We start from the raw sequence: 19,191 nt of genomic DNA, 5'->3' as shown, positions 1-19,191 counted from the left end.
ACGTGGAAAGCTTGAGAGGCCATCTAATTATGGTGTATAAAATGTTCGATATCTTTAAATTTCTATTCTATACGAGCCCTCGCCTTTCATCTTTTATAAGTGTTTTGATATATCGTTCTCTGATTCAAAAAATCGCATCTGCCTCAGACTTACCTACTCGCTTGGTCTCTGTGTCGTTCTACAACTTTCTGTTTCCAGCTGAATAATTAACTGTGTCTGCCTAAATTTGTCCTCTGCAAATTTCCACGTACAATTCAATACCTGCAAATTGTGACCTTAACCATGTGAATTTTATTTCAAGAAAGTAAAAGTTCGATTTAATGTGTTTTATGCGGATTTTTTAAAATAAGGAAATCATCGAGAATTTTCACGAACAAAAACAGAAGTTGCTGGAAAAGTTCAGCAGATATGTGAAGAAAATTCAGAATTAACGCTCTTCGAGTCCAATGACCCTTCCTCAGAATTTTCAATTTTGCACAAGAATTAATGAACATTTTAAAAATTCTGATGGATTTTGTTTATAGACGACATTAAGCCTTGCAACGTTTGTAAAAAGGATATAAATGGTGTTATAAATATCATGTGAAATGTATACGGCTTCTTCAGTGTAAGTAAAAACCTAGCGCTTTGCAATGCGTGTGAATTACTGCAGGACCCCACCGTCCTAGATTTAAATGCCTGATGGTCGTCGTCATTAAACAAAAACAACATGTGTGTTGTAATTCTGCATAATTCATGAAAAGGAAAATAAAAACCCTTCTGCACCCGATTTGGGTTTTTGTTTCGTACGTTGGAAGCTGCCCAGTAGCTGGAACCGCCTCATCAAAGTCTAAATTTGGAAATCTGACGTCTAGTGTGTGATCCTGCGGATTTCTGCGATTGATTCATTGGAGCAGCCGAGGCTGCGAGCAGTGTGCTGGAGGCCGAAGTGAGCGAAGCTGGAAGGCATTATTAAGACGTTCCAAGGCAGAGGCTGATTCATCAGACAGCATCTGACAACAGCGAGGCGTGGTGAGTTCAGGAACCGCGTTTATTTTACACTTCAGCTGCTCCAGGCGGGATCCGAGGTAGCATCCTATAGGGAGAAAGAAAGATTAATCGAAAGGTTAACACACACGTTATGTTCAATGGGCGGTGACTGTCGAAATATTGAACACTTGTTATTGCGGGAGAGCAGCGAGGATCTGCCTGGAATTTCACAGCCGAGGGGCGTCAGAGGACACAGAGAGGAGAAGGGTAACCCAAAGACTATCTTTTTTCAGCCGGCGATGGAGTTACCATGACAACTACTGATGTGTTCCCGGAGTTTGCTCCGCCAATATGCGAGCCAGCCGCCGGGCCGGCCCACAAGAAGCGGCGGATGCTGCACACTCTGGCGGCAGTGGCTGTCCTTCTCGCCACCGGCACCACCATAACCAGCCTCAACAAATGCATCTTCGCCGTCTACAATTTCCGGTACCCCCTCCTGCTGTCGGCGCTTCACATGCTGACAGCCATTGTTATCGACTACGCTTTGATCCGGATGGGATTCGTCAACCTGGAGATTAAAGAAGTCACCGGGTTACCTGCTGCTGCTAAATTCAAAGTGTTCCTGCTCAGCTTGACCTTCTGTGCCACCATCGGCTTTGGCAACATGGGACTGAATTGCGTGCAGCTCTCCTTTGCACAAGTGATCTCCACCACCACTCCTCTATTTACTATAGCCATATCAAAGCTCTTTCTGGGTAAGGACCACCACATCCTCAAGTACACTGCCATGATGCCCATCTGCCTGGGAGCATCATTCAGTCTCATGGGTGAGGTGCAGTTTGATCACAAAGGATGCCTCTACATTTTTGCGGCAACTATGTTGAGAGGAGTGAAGTCTATCCAACAAAGTGAGTCGGCTTGTTCTTCTCTGATTTACTAACAGTACCGTGGACAGTTGGGGATGGGGATGTTGGAAGGTGGGTTGGTGCATAATCATTAAGATGGGCAAAAAGAGTTTTGCTTTGTGATGAAAAGAGAAAATTATCACAAGTCTGTCTTGATAGAAGTCTATTGAGGTAGGATGCATCATGAAATTGAGTGAGATTACACTCCTGCTCCACTCTCCAGATTAACATTTTCTTAATCTCCACCAGAATGTTAATGATAATATATGGCTCAGACAATATCACTTAACAAATACTGAGGTGTAGATGGTTACATAAAGCACAAGTGCAAATCCAATTGTGACACCATGGTTGCAGAATAATAGTCTCATGATTCACAGCCAGGAATGATGCAAGTTCACAAGTCAAGGGTGAAAAATGGGCAGTCAGCTGTGAACCTCCTCCTTTTAGTGCTGCAAATCATCAACCAGGTATCCATCTTTGTTTTGAACGTGCTTAAAGCCTGTATCTCAATTTGTGATCCAGATGATTCTTCCAGGCATTTTATCATCATTTTACAAGAAAAAGATGATCATGAATTATTTTCCACTAGTTTACAATTATGAATTCAGTCTCCATGCTTGTGCAATATCATCACCACTGAGGTATTTACATTATTGAAATCATTCACTTGTTTATAAAACACTTTATTTTATATGTGAGAATACAGAGACAATAATAGGTGCAGTGCATGTGCCTGGTAGTTGAAGGAATTGAATTCAATTTTCTAAAAAGAATTCACCAAATCATGAAACTTGCAAATTATTATAAAATCTTAACTGTTTCATCAATACCTACCACCACCACTACCACCTTACCTAGTCAGGACTAAGGTGATATATCAAACCTGGTTGACTCTTGACTTTCCTCTGGAGTGCCTGAGAAAACTTCTTTGTCAGTTCAGTCAGGAAAAATAGAGCTGAGCGTCTAATGTTGTGTCCATTTCTGGGCATTACCTTTGGGAAGGATGTGAGGGCATTGGTGAGAGTGTAGGAAAGGTTAGCAAGAATGGTTCCAGGGATTTGGAATCTCAGTTATGACGATAGATTGGAGATGTTGAAGCTGTTTACCTTGGCAAAGAAAATAATTTAGAGAAGATCTTATACCAATTGTAATACTTTGCTGGTGAACCAAAATTAGTTAGGAAAGTAAGTCGTGAAGAAGATGTAAGGGGTGGTCTGGGATATACGAAGTGAATTTGCAACAACATGACAAGTGAAATATATGTGAATACATGTGAAGTTATTTGTTGGTAGAAAAAAAATGGAAAGACAGAATATTTCTTAAATTGTAAGAGGCTGGGAAGAGTTGATGTTCGAAAGGAGCTGGGTGTCCTTGTAATTATGTCCTCAAAATTATGAAAGGTCTGGACAAAGTAAATCAGGAGAAGTGTTCCCACTGATGTAAATATTGAGAATGAATGAGCACAGATTTAAAATAATTTGTAAGAAAGCAAATTGATTTAAAGAAAATCTTTTTTTAATGTAGCAGGGAATTAGAGTCTGGAATGCTCTGCTTGAGACTGTAGTGGAGGTAGGTTGATTTGAGCATTAGAAGGATATTAGAAAAATAATTTAAAATGCCTAATAAGATCATAAGAAATAGGAACAGGAGTAGGCTGTTCACCTCCTTCAAATCTGCTCTGCCATTTAATGAGATCATGAATAATACACTATTCCTTAAATCTGTCCTTTTCCCATAACCCTTGATTCTCCTACCAATCCAGGATCTATCAATCGCAGCTTTAAATCTAAACAAGGTACAAGCCAATGTTCTCCAAAGATTCTCAGCCCTCTGAGGGGGGGGAAAAAGTCTCCTCATCTCAATCTTAAATTCGTACCCCTTTATTCTTACACTGTTCCTCTGTACCTTGACTGTCCTATGAGGGGAAACAACCTCTTAGAATTTACCTTGCCAAGCCCCTTACAAATCCTGTATGCTTTTCAATGAGATCATCTCTCATTCCACTAGTACAGTCTCAACTTGTGTAGTCCTTGCTAATAGGACAATTCCTCCATACCAGCGAACATCTGAGTGAACCTTCTTTGAACTGCCTTCAATAAAATATCTCCCCCTAAATATACATCCAACACTGCTCACAATGCTATAAATGTGATCTAACCAGCACCTTGTACAGTTGCAGTTAGACTTCCCTGCTCTTATTTCAAGATGGTTGGAGTATAAGAATCAACATTGCATTAACCCTCCTGACGTCTTGCTGCACCTGTATATGAGCTTTTTGTGTTTTATGTTCAAGTATTTCCAAACTCCAGTTGTGTTAAAACTTCTTGGAATTTTCTACATTTAAATAATAGTTTGTTCTTTTGTTCCCTGTTCCAGAATGAACAACTTCACATTTTCCCACATTGTACTTGATTGACCAACTTTTTGCTCACTTATAGTCATAGAGATATACAGAATAGAAACAGACCCTTCAGTCCAACCCGTCCATACTGACCAGATATCCCAACCCAATCTAGTTCCACCTGCCAGCACCCAGCCCATATCCTTCCAAACCCTTCCCCTTCATTTATCCATCCAGATGCCTTTTAAATGTTGCAATTGTACCAGTCTCCACCACTTCCTCTGGCAGCTCATTCCATACACGTACCATCCGCTTTGTGAAAAGGTTGTCGCTCAGGTCTCTTTTCTATCTTTCCCCTCTCACCCTAAACCTATGCCCTCTAGTTCTGGACTCCCCAACCCCAGGGAAAAGACTTTGTCTATTTATCCTATAAATGTCCCCCATAATTTTGTAAACCTCTATGAGGTCACCCCTCAGTCTCCGACGCTCCAGGGAAAACAGCCCCAGCCTGTTCAGCCTCTCCCTATAGCTCAAATCCTCCAACCCTGGCAACATCCTTGTAAATCTTTTCTGAACCCTTCTTTCCTTTCTCTGTATTTTGTTTCTGTCCCTCTCACATCCTGCCTTTCTACTATTTTTATGTCATCTGAACATTTGGCTACTGTACATTCACTTGCTTCCTCCAAGTCATTAATATATATTATAAACAGTTGTGGTCTCAGCACTGATCCTTTTGTAACCCCACTGGTCACTTACTGCCAAGCTGAGAAAGAACACCCTATCCCTGCTCACTGTTTCCTGCCTAGGAGCTAATGTACAAGTTTAGAGGGAGAAAACCAGGAAATGGCACTAAATGAAATACTCACTGCTGCACCATACTAATTCTTTGATTCTGTATCCCCGCTGGACCAGACGAATTATATTTTAGACTGTTAAAATAGGTGGCTATAGAGATAATTAAAGTATTGATAGTTATCTTTTAAAAAATCTATATTTTCTGGAATTGTTCCTCTATACTGGAAAATATAAATGTAACTACACTATTTAAGAAGGATGGAATAGGAAGAATGGAGAACTACAGACCTGTTACTTTGACCTTAGTAGCAGGAATGTTATGAAGGATATGCTAACTAGATATTTAGAAAGTAATATTAAAATCTAGACAGAATTAACACATATATATGAAAGGGAAATTATGTTTGACAAACATGGAGTTTTACTTTGAAGATATTGTTATGTGCCAAATCAAACCACCTCAAAATATACTAAGAAGATAGCATAGACCCCAACATTTTCTTATTTTTAAAGGCAAGTGTAAGGCTTAGTGTTTGGTTGTAATTTGATTGAAGCAAAGCACACTTTTTATTCTCACAATTATAGTTAAAACACAAACAAAAGAAAGAAGAATTGGAATAGTTTAACTCTAGTAGACCATTTAATTACTAAACAGCAACTATTCCAATACAGTAGCATCTCATAAACACACTCTTAGCAAAGACAAATTCAGTCAAATAGATTGTCTGAAATGCAATTCTCCAGTCCAGGTGGAAAGAACATCAATATAAAATTCTGAGTGAGAAAGAGAACTCAAGCATTTTGCTGTAACAGGGAGAGATGCATATCCCCTTCCAAACCCCAACGGCTATTGAAAGTTAAATTAAAATGATGTTTCTGCAGGAGTATGACCCCACCTCATGCTGGTTCTATTGTTCCAACTTAAGAAAAGACAAGGCCTCGCAAATTGTTTACTTTATTGGCTTGGAACAGACCACTTGACACCTCTGTTTCAACCTTGCTTAATGTAAAAAAGCGACAAAATACATCTCTTAAAGCCATAGTATTATCGCAACATAATTTGTACCTCAGATAAAGGCAATCCAGAAAATGTGGTGTAATATGAATTTTCATACTCAATAATCATTGTCCACTTTGTCTCATCACCAGACTGATGTTTCCACAGCATCCCGACTAATATCACTGTAATCCCTAAACTGGTTACACTAACTTGCAGGATCAACTGTGGTCATCCACTTGAACTGGAATCGGATAAGCCCCTTAAAAACAGTGACTGGATCCTTTGATGACCTGTAATCTCCTTTAACCCCAGTAAGGATTACTCCCCCTTGACTTTCAGATATGGCTATTTACTTAAATCATGTTCAGTGTGTTTGCTGCATAAACTGCTGGTACATGCTGTAGCTCTGACATTGAGGGTATGCACCAGAGCTACTTGCACACCTCCTCCTGGTCAGTACTCCTCAGTGTGACAAGTTGCATGCCTCTCCCTCTGCAAAGTGCATACCTGCAGTGGCTGGCAGCCTGCAACTGAGCACTGAAGAAGACTCTTTGTGCTAATATAGGTAATGCATGCTGCATAGGCTGGAAACCTCCAAGTAACCACAAAGTGAGTGAGTGCTAAGAAAGTGAGCTAAGAGCCATAAGATGCATTCTGTTCAGATATGTGTGTGTACCTACATACAAAATGACCTGACTGAGGCATACAAGCAATAGTTGTCCCTGAGCTCCAAAATGAAGACCTGAAGGGCTGAAGTGGGTTTGAATTGGACCGAAATCAGGCATGATAATGTGGTAAGACTGGTGGTTTGGCTGTGTCCCTTTTGTGGGCAAAATGTCAAGGAATATGGTGACTATGGTAGATCTTCGAGTAAAAAATGAGGTCTGCAGATGCTGGAGATCACAGCTGCAAATGTGTTGCTGGTCAAAGCACAGCAGGTTAGGCAGCATCTCAGGAATAGAGAATTCAACGTTTCGAGCATAAGCCCTTCATCAGGAAGATGCAGAGACATTATGATGAAGACAGATTGGGTGATGGCCAGGACCGGCATTCGGCGACCTGCAGATATTATACCTGCTATGATATATTTTTGTTGGGAATTTACACTATCTAAGTTTTCAGGGAGGAGAGGAGAATTAGAAGTACCGTAAAAATCAGATGAGCTAGATCATTAATGAGATGTAAATACATGGAAATAAGATAGATACGCATAATAAGGGATTCTGAAGTTACCATTCAAAGGTGAAGAGGAAAATTTGGAAACAATTTCTAAACGTAATGAGTCTGATTATTTTCATTCTCCCCTTATTTTCCCAACTTTCTTACCATTATCAAACTACTTCAGGCCTGGGAAAATCCTGCCCAGTGTTTTTTTTTTCCTTAGCGAATGTATTTTTTACTAGAAATAGGTGTTCATGGGGCTAATAGAAATAGAAGCAACTGATAAATGAAAAATAGCATCCCTGAAAACCCATGTGTGCAATCCTGGACATTTCCAACACTGAGTGTGTGAGGTGCTATCATAGTACCATGTCATTTTCATGTATACGATAGACTCACTGGTTGTCTGCAAAGGCTGAAAAATCACCCATGCTGTTGTGGAAATGATCTCTGCTTCAGAAGGATGATTTTAAACCCCCTCACTTCCCTTTGTTCGAAAGATAACTCAAAAGAAAGTGAGTTTTGCCTGTCTAGTCTTTAGCCAGGTTGAGAACTCAGAATGGGGGACACAGCTACCATGGAAGAGGCATGTTGGCTGCATATAATCTCCTTGAGAATGCAGTATTGTAGTTGGCATTCTCTCTCGGCCAGTTGTTATGTTTGATTCAGGCAAAGATTCCAGATTCATGCCACCAAAGAGTGGAAACTCTCAAACAGAGTTAGTGCAGGAGGATGCCAACAAGTCAAGAATATTCAGCCCCAGCAAAAAGCCTGACGTTATGTATTCTATGATCATCCAGCATGAGGAAGGTTTTAAAAATGTATGAAACATTTGAAGAACCTCTGCTCCTAATAAAGAAGTAAGCTGTTGGACAGCTAACTAAAATCATTTAGGTTAGACTTTCATACTCGTAAGTGTTGACAATTAGAACTTGACACAAAAATTGTTGATTATTCAGTTTTCCTTCCTCATGAATTAAAGTTGAGTTGATACCTCTATAATTCCTCTATTCAAGTAACAAGAGAATTGGCAAACAAAAAAAAAGTATAGGTTAGTTATCTTGAAGTTTGTTATTGAAAAGGTGTCAGAATTGACCATTAAAGAGGTTATCATTGGATACTTAAAAACTCTCAAATTAATCAAGAAAAGGCAGCAAGGTTTTGTGAAAGAAAGATCTCCTAGGGGATGCAGTATTAAACTGTATAAAGGGGAGTATGTAATGTACAGTATTTGTATTTAAACAAGGCATTTGATAAGTTGGCACATAAAAGGTTACTGCAGAAAATAAGAGCTCACAGTATAGGGATTAGCATATTAGCATGGATAGAAGGTTGGCTGGTTGGCAGGAAAACCAAGAGTATGCATTATTGGGCCTTTGTCTGATGTGCAGGATGTTATGTGTAGAGTCCTGCAAGGGTTTGTGTTCTTGTCTCAACATCTTACAATTTAAATAAAATTCTCAGATGAGTGGAGCAATAACATTGTGGCTAAATTTGCAGATGAGACAAAAATGCAGAGGAAGGTATGTTGTGAAAAAGACCCCAGTAGTTTGCAGGTTGAATAAGTCGGAGAGTCATTGAATTATACAGCACAGAAACATTCCCATCAGTCCAACTTATTCATTCTGATCAGATATCCTAAAATGATCTAGTTCAATTTGCCAGCTTTTGGCCCTTATGTCTCTAAACCCTTCCTATTCATGTACCCAGCCAGTTGCCTTTTACGTGTTGTAATTGTATCCATCTCCTTTTGCAGCTCATTCCATACACACACCACCCTCTGCGTGAAAATATTGTCCCTTCGGTCCCTTTTAAATCTTTTCCTTCTCACCTTTAACCTATGCTCTTTAGTTTTGGATTCCCCTGCTCTGGGAAAAAGACCTTGTCTATGTACCCTGTCCAGGCCCCTAATGATTTTATGAACCTCTGAAACATCATCCCTCAGCCTCCGGGGCTCCAGGGAAAACAGCCTCAGCCTATTCTGCCTCCCCCTATAGCTCAAACCTAGCAACACTGAAGACATCTTTGGAAACCTTTTCTGAACCCTTTCAAATTTAGTATAATCTTTTCTCTAGCAGGGAGACAAGAATTGAGCACAGTATTCTAAAAGTAGCCTCACCAGTGTCCCTTGAATTGGTCAGCAGTTCCTTGGGAGCAGCTCTTTTTAAAAAAAAAGAGACCCCCAACTACAGTAGGTATGAACATAAAATAAAGTTGGGACTTCTGTGAGGCTGGTTGTTAACTGACCTTTGTGCTGCCAAATGGGGTCACTGCCACTATAAAATCCCATCATATAATTTTAAAAGATCATCTTTTTGAATTTTGTCATGGAGGCTATCAGTGTTTTAAAGCTCCATTCATGGAGTAGTTGCTTCTCATTGACTGCTGAGTGCTCTTGTGATATCTACTCACAGTTGTTAATACTTTCACACAAATTTTCAGTTGTGTGAATTTTTAACATCAGCTAAAAATAAGCACACTATTAATCTTATTGCTTCCTTCCTGCTTCGTCTATTTTAAATGTCATGCTAAATATGTCCCTGGGTCTCACATTCTGTAATACTGTTATGAATATTAATGCAACACGATAACACTGCTTCATTGTTTGAAGTAGTTCTCGTTAAGGCATTTTAACTGTGAGCTACAAAATAAAAGGCATATACGTATAAAATTGTATTTTAAATATTTGAATATTGGAATCATAAAGCCAAACATACTTCCCCTTCTTCCTCTCTCCATTTTCTGTCTTATTTCATTCTTTTAAAATTACTTTTACCCAGTTAATATAACTTTCTTTGATTTACTAAGCATATCATATCCTCACCTTTTCAAAAGCCTGTCTTTCCATCTTCTTCTCTCTCATTTCTAATTTAGATATAGGATCAGCTCTTTCCATCTGTCAGAAACTAGCTTTGAATCAAAGGCCTGGACACACAAGTCTGACATGGTTGATTCATACAAGATGATCAGGTTGGAAACTGACTGAGACATGACTACAGAAAAATCAGGAGCAGGAATTAAACATTCAACATCTAACTTGTTTAGAAAAGTCCAAAGTAGAAAATGAAAGATGGAGTAGTTCCAGTTATTTGGATAACATCATGGGTGTAACTGTCCTGTATGGTTTAAGTCTGCACTTTGAATACCTTTTTATTATCAGTAGGAACATCAATCCAGAATTTTTAGTTGTTCTTTCTGGTTGAGTATCATTGCAGTAATGTAAATCCTATTGTTAACAGGAATCTTAGATAGTCAAACAAGACCCTTAACATTCTGTGGCTGATGCAATATGTTTTGCCAGTTCAGTAATACAGCAATCTTTGAAATTTGTGGGGAGGTTGTTGGCAAGCGTCAGTTTTTCAGAGTGGTATGGATCATCTATTAATTTTGGGTTATTTGCAGATTTGTGTAATATTTCTTTGCAATAAAATTGCTGAGCTATTTACACAAGAATATAAATGTCCCCATTAAACTTTTAAGTTAGTTTTCCCAACAGATTCTGGAGTTATATATCCCAAGATGAAATTGCAAATTACATATTTGCGTGCAATTCTGGTCTCCTTCCTCTGTGAAAGATGTTGTGAAACTTGAAAGGGTTCAGAAAAAATTTACAAGGATGTTGCCAGGGTTGGAGGATTTGAGCTATTGGCAGAAGCTGAACAGGCTGGGGCTGTTTTCCGTGAAGTATCGGAGGCTGAGGGGTGACCTTATAGAGGTTTACAAAATTATGAGGGGCATGGATAGGGTAAATAGGCAAATTCTTTTCCCTAGGGTTGGGGAGTCCAGAACTAGAGGGCATAGGTTTAGGGTGAGAGGGGAAAAATATAAAAGAGACTACGGGGCAACTTTTTCACACAAAGTGTGGTACGTTTATGGAACGAGCTGCCAGAGGATGTGGTGGAGGCTGGTACAATTGCAACATTTAAGAGGCATTTGGATGGGTATATGAATAGGAAGGGTTTGGAGGGATATGGGCCGGATGCTGGCAGGTGGGACTAGATTGGGTTGGGATATCTGGTCGGCATGGATGGGTTGCACCGAAGGGTCTGTTTCTATGCTGTACATCTCTATGACTCTATAATTACTGTTAAATGGAAAGCAAAATATTTTGAATGTTATTTTCTAGCATTATTGTAATGTCACCTTTTGGTCTTGGAAGGCTGACTACTGTTTACCTAGTTCAACATTTCCCATCTTAATTCAGTAAGCTGCAACAGCTAACACAATAACAGATGGTGGAGGGTTGTTTTTCGGATTGACAGCCAGTGGTGTCTCACAAGGATTGGTGCTGAGTCCACTGCTTTTTGTCATTTATATAAATAATTTTGATGTGAACATGGGAGGAATGGTTAGTAAGTTTGCAGTTGACACCAAAATTGGTGGTGTAGCAAACAGTGAAGAAGGTTATCTCAGAGTACAACAGAACTTTGATCAGGTGGGCCAATGGGCCAAGGACTGGCAGGTAGAGTTTAATTTAGATAAATGTGAGTTGTAGCATTTTGGAAAGCAAATCATAGCAGGACTTACACACTTAATGATTGGGGCCATGGGAGTGTTGAACAAAGAGACCTTGGGACACAGGTTCATAGTTCCTTGAAGGTAGAGTCACAGGTAGACAGGGTAGTGATGAAGGTATTTAGTATGCTTTCCTTTATTGGCGAGTGCATTGAGTTTATGAGTTGGGAGGACATTGGTTAGGCCATTTTTGGAATACTGAGTTCAATTCTGGAATCATTGCTATGTGAAAGATATTGTTAAATTTGAAAGAGTTCAGGAAAGATTTCCAGGGATGTTACTGTGGTTGGAGGATTTGAGCTGTAGGGAGAGGCTAAATAGGCAGGGACGTATTTCCCTGGAATGTCAGACGCTGAAAAGCGACCTTATGGAGGTTTATAAAATCATGAGGGCATTGATAGGGTGAAAAGGAAAGGTCTTTTCCCAAGGTAGGGGAAACTAGACAGCATTGTTTTAAGGTGAGAAGGGAAAAGATTTAAAAGGGACCTTATGAGCAACTTTTTCACACAGAGGGTGGTTTGTGTGGGGAATGAGCTACCAGAGGAAGTGGTGGGGACTGGTAAATAACAAAATTTAAAAGACATCTGGATGGGTATATGAATAGGAAATATTTAGAAGGCTTTAGAGGGATACGGATTAAATGCTGGCAAATGGGACTAGATTAATTTAGGATACCTGGTGGGCTATTTCCATGCTGTACAACTCTAACTGAATAGCAATTGAGTGTGTGATTATTGTTGCAAATAGTTTCTTTCCTACTCACTCATGCCATACATTAGAATCTGTACTGCTGCAATTTTAACCAACCTATACATAGTCTGTGATTCAAAGTAATCACATGACCTAAGGTCACTTTCCCTCTGGCAGAGATTTGATATTCAGTGAGTATATTTAGAGCACACTCATTCGAATTGTATGTTCTTATAAATAAATATTGGTCAGGAAATAAATATTAGTCATTTAGTGTGCTGAATCTCATCTAATCACCCATCAACAACAAACAAGCACTCTTTCAGAGCAACACTTGTTTTTCAGCTTTCTTCCTATATCTCCTGAAGGCAGTGACAATTAATAAAAATACTGTCTGGTGCCTCTATTTCCTGCACCTGATCAAAGTTCTTCATGTGTCTGTCTCGTTAATCACATTGATAATGTCTTTTTGTGGGTTAAGAATAAACAGATAGTGGTTATTAGTTGTCTGTGCACATCCTCTACTAGCTGAGATTACCATGAAAATCCTGACTTCTCAACCTCACCCCTCGAGTGAGGCGTGGTGATCATCAGATTAAACTCACCACCAATGTCTCTCTCTTTCTCTTTCTAGTGAGCGAATCGCTCTGTGATCTTGTGGGAATATAGCAGCTATACTTATATACACACATATATAGGAAACACCTGTAATACTGTATGTGGAATGAGGGAGAAAAGACAGAGGGAGTTGATAAACACTCTCTCCGCAAAAGAAAAAAGCATATAAACTTTGACTTTGATCAGTCTAAATGGCTTGAAATCTACTAACGTACTCCATACTACACGGTTAATTCATTTCTGTCCTAGTGCAATGTTTTCTCTACATTCGCTTCTTCACCTTTGTGGAATTAGTACATTAGAAATGAACCCACACTTTTCCACAAGTCATCACAAATGTGAAACATGACCACTAGAAATGTAAATAGAACACAACGCAGGCAGACAATGAACTTGAACAGGGGATACTTTATTGAGGGTCCTCAGCTCCTGCCTCTGAGTCACCTGGTTCACTCTCTTAAAGAGGCAACTCAGACCCAACTATTTATATAACACCCCTCCCCCACCCCTTATTTCATGACTCCCCATAACGAAATATAATATTCAGATAACACATGACTGTTATACAGGCATTGCAGCTAACATGAAAAAGAAAATGACCTTTCATTGTCTATGTTGTCACGTTCAGTCTCTCAGCAGGATGGTGATTCCAAGACAATGGTCTCCCTGTCTCAGAAACCTTTTTTAGTATCGTCTGCTAGACTTCAAGAAGCTCCTGTTCTTCTACAGATACATCCCCTTGGATTCTGGGTAATCCAAGATAGAGGACAGGAAAAAGTTGTGGCTGTAGGAGTTGCTCCTTTTTTTTGAGATATTTTAAGTGTTGAAGGTGATTTCCTTGAATTTCGGGAGCAGTAATTACTGTTTATAAGCTGTTACATTGTTTTGAAACTTTGGGGGAGAATAGATTCAAACAATGGCACTTTAAAAAGGAGGAAGAGAGACAAAGGCAGAGACCACATGATGCGAGAAAGAAACCTACACTGTTGTCTGATACAGCAGTGAATCTGCACGTCTACTGCCTTTGCTGTTTGGGTTCAAGTATCTCTGGACATTGCAGTGCATCTAATAAAAATTAACAAACAGTGAAAATCACACTTGACCTAGGAGGAACCTGTGGGGGAGAGCTCACAGCACAAGAGAGTAGTGCATAGTATTTAAGTGTATCCTTGCTGTAAATCTACACTAGTGAGTACAGTGGATTTTTTTTTTGATTATATGTTTTATTGAGATTTGACTCTTGATTAAATTTTTAAAATATAAAACGTAGCGCTAAGTTAGCCTGGAACACTGTAAGACAGTGCTATTTTCTGCGTGTATAGATTGTTAAGGAGCAAAGATACCCTTTAATGGAGTTGATGTGCTGTACCTGTTGGATGTGGGTGATAAGGGATAATTTCCATGTTACTGATGATTATGTCTGCAGGCAGTGTTGTTAGTTGCAGGTCCTATCAGCTCGCATGGATTGGTTGGAGCAGCAGTTGGAGGCAATGAGGAATTCACAGGAGCTAGGGGTGTGATGGTGGCGGTTATAGGAGGGGAGAAAAACCATGGATACAGTCAGGTAGATGGGTTAACTCCAGGAACGGTAGGAGAGAGAGAGGCGGGTAGCACATAAGTCTCCTGTGGCTATCCTCATCTCAAACAAGTATGTTGTTTTGGAAAGCGTAGGGAGTAATAGACTCTCAGGAGAATGTAGCATGAATAGCCAAGTTTCTGGTACCGAGAATGGCTCTAATGTAATGAGGGTTATGTCAGGTTCCATGCAATCCTTCATGATAGGGGACACTCTAGTAAGAGGCACAGACAGACATTTCTGTAGCCGACAGCAAGAAATCAAAATGGTGTGTTGCCTCCCTGCTGCCAGGATCAAGGATATCTCGGACAGAGTGCAGAATATTCTCAAAGGGGAGTGGGAAGAGCACATTGGAATTATGCACATTGGAATTAACGACATAGGAAGGGAAAAGGATGAGATTCTGAAGGGAGAAATTAGAAAGTTAGGCAGGAATTTAAAAAGATGTCCTCGCGGGTAGTAATATCTGATTACTGCCAGTGCTGTGAGCTACTGAGGGTAGGAATAGGAGGATAGAAAAGATGAATGTGTGGCTGAGGAGTTGGTGCAGGGGAGAAATGTTCACATTTTTGGATCATTGGAATCTCTTCTGGGGTAGAAGGAAGGATTGTACATGAATTGGAATGGGACGATATACTGGTAGGGAGATTTGTGAGAGCTGCTCAGGAGCATTTAAACTGGTAAGGGGAGGGGGTGGGGGGGTGGGACCTAGGGTGATAGTGAAGAAAGGGATTAGTCTGAAATAAGGCAGGGCAAGTGACAGCGATGTCAGTGGGGGAGCACGTTGGGGCCAGCAACCATAATTCTATTAGTTGGAAAGTACTGATGAAAAAGGTTAGACCAGATCCAAAAGTTAAAGTTCTAAATTGGTGGGAGGCCAGTTTGATGGTATAAGGCAAGAATTTTCAAAGGGTGATTGGGGTGGATGTTTGCAGGTAAAGGGACAACTAGAAAATGGGAAACCTTCAAAAATGAGATAACAAGAGTCCAGAGACAGTATGTTCCTGTTAGGGTGAAAGGCAAGGCTAGTAGGTGTAGGGAATTCTGGATGACTAGAGAAATTGAGGTTTTGGTCAAGAAAAAGAAGGAAGCAAATGTCATGTATAGACAGCAGAGACTGAGTGGATCCTTAAAAGAATATAAAGGCAGTAAGAAAATACTGAAGAGGGAAATCAGGAGGGCAAAAAGGGGACATGAGATAGCTTTGGCAAATAGGGTTAAGGAGAATTCAAAGGGATTTTATAAATCGATTTAAGGACAAAATGGTAACTGGGGAGAGAATAGGGTGCCTCAAAGATCAGCAAGGCAGCATCTGTGTGGAGCCACAGGAGATGGGGGAGATACCAAACGAGTTTTTTGCATCGGTGTTTACTGTGGAGAAGGATATGGAAGATATAGAATGTGGGGCAATTGATGGTGACATCTTAAAAATGTCCATATTACAAAGGAGGTGGTGCTGGATGTCTTAAAATGCATAAAGGTGGATAAATTCCCAGGACGTGATCAGGTGTGGCCCAGAACTCTGTGGGTCGCTACAGAAGTGATTGCTGGGGCCCTTACTGAGATATTTGTATCATTGATAGTCACAGGTGCTAGAAGACTGGAGGTTGGTTAATGTGGTGCCACTATTTAAGAAAGGTGGTAAGGAAAAGCCAGGGAACTATAAACCAGTAAGCTTGACATCGGTGGTGGGCATGTTGTTGGAGTGAATCCCGAGAAACAGGATTTACATATATTTGGAAAGGCAAGGACTGATTAGGGATAGTTAGCATGGCTTATTGGGAGGGAAATCTTGTCTCAGTAACTTGAGTTTTTTGAAGAGGGATATGGGCCAAATACTGGCAAATGAGACTCGATTAGTTTAGGATGGCATGGACAAGTTGAACCGGAGGGTCTGCTTCTGGGCTGTGCAGCTCTGTGACTCTCTTATTGGCTGTTGTTGCATTGTGGTGGTGCTGTTGTCTTCCCTTTGGGTATGAGCAGCCCTGGCCCGAAGAAACATGACTTGGTTGACACCCCTTGTCAAATTGACTGGCTCAGTGTTCTGAGGGACGTTCTCACCCACTCCACCTCTGCTCACAATCACCCATTCTTGGAAAAGAATAGTTTGAAACTTATCAAAACAAAGTAATACTAATTGGGAATCATAAACTTTGCCGTTGACAATCGTTGTTCTCATCAGGTGGTTTGTCTTCAATAATCCATGTCCCATCCCTGTTTACACAACAGCTCTGCTTATTTGCATGGGGCTTATTATTGTTACAATTTAGTTAATTGACCTGACTGTGAAAAAATTGCTTGTAGTAAACAAAGTCCTGTTGCAGTTATATTTCACAATCAACACTGACACATGAGAAACATGTTTGCTTTTAAATTTAGTGAGTCACTTTCATCATTGAATATTATTCAGGAAGGAACTTGTTACCATTACTGGCAAATCAACAGCTAGTGAAAGCAGATGTTATGTATGAAGTTACAGTCCTGATGTTCAGGAAGAATCTCACCCACAGCACCTCCCACACAGTTTGGTTTCATGGTTACTGAATTGAATAAAACATTTCTTAACTTGGGTATAGTCAGCATATATTTTTCCACACTTACATTTTATGTGCCTTGAGGGAAACAGAACTTTTGCTGTGCTGAGTCATTGCTATGGAAACACCATACAGCTTAGATGCAGCGACTGGTGATTCAAAGAAACTTTTTAATGAGGAATTCCTTGATCTTTGAAAGACACACTTTGGAAACTGCTCAGGTTCATTTGAAAATTGAAATAGATTCCAAAGTGTAGGCTTACATTTGCCGTTAGAAATGCTGGAAAAGTCAGTTCTAAGTATCTCTTCTTCAGCACTCACTGAACTTTTCACTTCCCTTTTTTTGCTTCTGCCTCAGATTCTGTCCTTTGTCCACTTCCTCAGTGCCTCTGCTTCAAGCTCCCCCTTTGTCTCCATTAGTAATATTTTGTTGGTGTTCAATGTAAAATTGTATATTACACATTGAGTCCTGTATTGCAAAATTCATGATTTTCTATGTTTTCCAGGTATTCTGCTTCAGGAAGAAAAGATCAACTCTGTCATCCTGCTCTATTTGATGTCCATCCCAAGTTTCTGCATCCTTATTTCAGCTGCTTTACTGCTGGAGGGTGGCAATGAATGGGAATCATCGGCCAAATATGACAACAGACTTTGGATATTCATCCTTCTCAGCTGCCTCGGCTCAGTCCTGTACAACCTGGCAAGCTTTTGTGTCACCACACTTACCTCTGCTGTCACTCTACATGTTCTGGGTAACCTCAACATGGTTGGAAACCTTGTTATTTCACAAGTCCTCTTTGGCAGTGAGATGACTGCGTTAAGCTACGCTGGAATCGGGCTAACGCTAACGGGTGTGTTGATGTATCAGAACTCAGACTTAATAACAGACTATCTGAATTCAAGAATTAGACATCACGATGAGCAAGACAAGTTAAAAACTGACTGAAAGAAAGCCTTGTGTATAGACGGAAATGATGTATTTGTAATGCAGTAGAGTTAAATTTTTGCCAAACTGCGGGCAGACAAAATACTAAAGTTATTAAAGTAAAGCACATTGCCTTATTTAAATTCATGTTTTACTCAATATATTGTCCCATTCAAATGTATGAAGAGTCTGTGACTGGAATTGTATTGAATACATTAGCCCAGATTATTAAAAAGAGCTCAATTTTTATTGTAAATATGATTTGAACATTTGAGGAAAAAATAGTTCTTATCACAAAGCCAAGGCTGACCAATGAATGAAGAAGAAATGCTTACTGAAACTTTGGATCTTGGAGTTCAGGTGTCTATGGTTGTTGTGTAGAAGGCAGGAAAAAGCAGCAAGGTTTACAATACTCTAGTAAACTGCTGCCCCATGCCAATAAAACAAGATCTTATGGTGGAGACAGATATTAAATCTTTGTTTGATTAACTGAGAATTCTGAAGCCTGATGTTCAAAGCAAAAGTATAAACTAAATAAGTCTTTTTTTTCCATGGTGTATACATTATTTTTGGCAATGTGGTAATTTCTGGGATTAAATCCTTGATCGATTTAATCCACCAAAAGTTCCACTAGAAATTTTGGATCAGGATCAGCATTAACCTCAATCCAAAGAGGAATAACAACCATCCAATAACATTTAATGTAGAATCAAATCTTTATAATCAGAATGAAAGAAAATCAAATTGCAGAAATATGCTCTTTTCTACTAGACCCTATTTTTTGGTGTAAATAAGGTTTAAAAATCAACTAAGTAATTCATATGCAAATTGAGCTGTGCAGCTTACTAACCTAAATTGTGGTTTGTTATTCAACTCAGTAGTGCTTTTCTCCAAAACTGTTGATTTTCTGTAACTAACAATGTTGAGTATTCTTTTTCAAAAAGATTAAATTAGATTCCCTACTGTGTGGAAACAGGCCTTTCAGCCCAACAAGTCCACATCAACCCTCCGAAGAGTAACCTGCCCAGACTCATTTCCCTACGTTTACCATTCACCTGGCCTGCACATCTTCTGGAATGTGGGAGGAAACCAGGGCACCCAGAGGAAACTCATGCAGACACTGGGAGAATACCAAACTACCATCTGAAGACTATAAATG

The 19,191-nt window shown here is 39.8% G+C and overlaps 1 protein-coding gene across 1 annotated transcript; it reads left to right on the top strand.

The window, feature by feature from the left end:
- Positions 1–911: 911 nt before the first annotated feature.
- Positions 912–18,105, top strand: slc35e4 (solute carrier family 35 member E4). The gene is made up of 3 exons (XM_060844041.1): positions 912–1,011; positions 1,263–1,877; positions 17,614–18,105. The coding sequence occupies exons 2-3, from the start codon at positions 1,280–1,282 to the stop codon at positions 18,051–18,053; spliced, it is 1,038 nt and encodes a 345-aa protein (XP_060700024.1). The 5' UTR covers positions 912–1,011; positions 1,263–1,279; the 3' UTR covers positions 18,054–18,105.
- Positions 18,106–19,191: the final 1,086 nt, after the last annotated feature.

Source organism: Hemiscyllium ocellatum, chromosome 24 (assembly GCF_020745735.1).
Source record: "Hemiscyllium ocellatum isolate sHemOce1 chromosome 24, sHemOce1.pat.X.cur, whole genome shotgun sequence".
Lineage (NCBI taxonomy): Eukaryota > Metazoa > Chordata > Chondrichthyes > Orectolobiformes > Hemiscylliidae > Hemiscyllium > Hemiscyllium ocellatum.
This window is presented reverse-complemented; position numbering and strand designations above follow the sequence as displayed.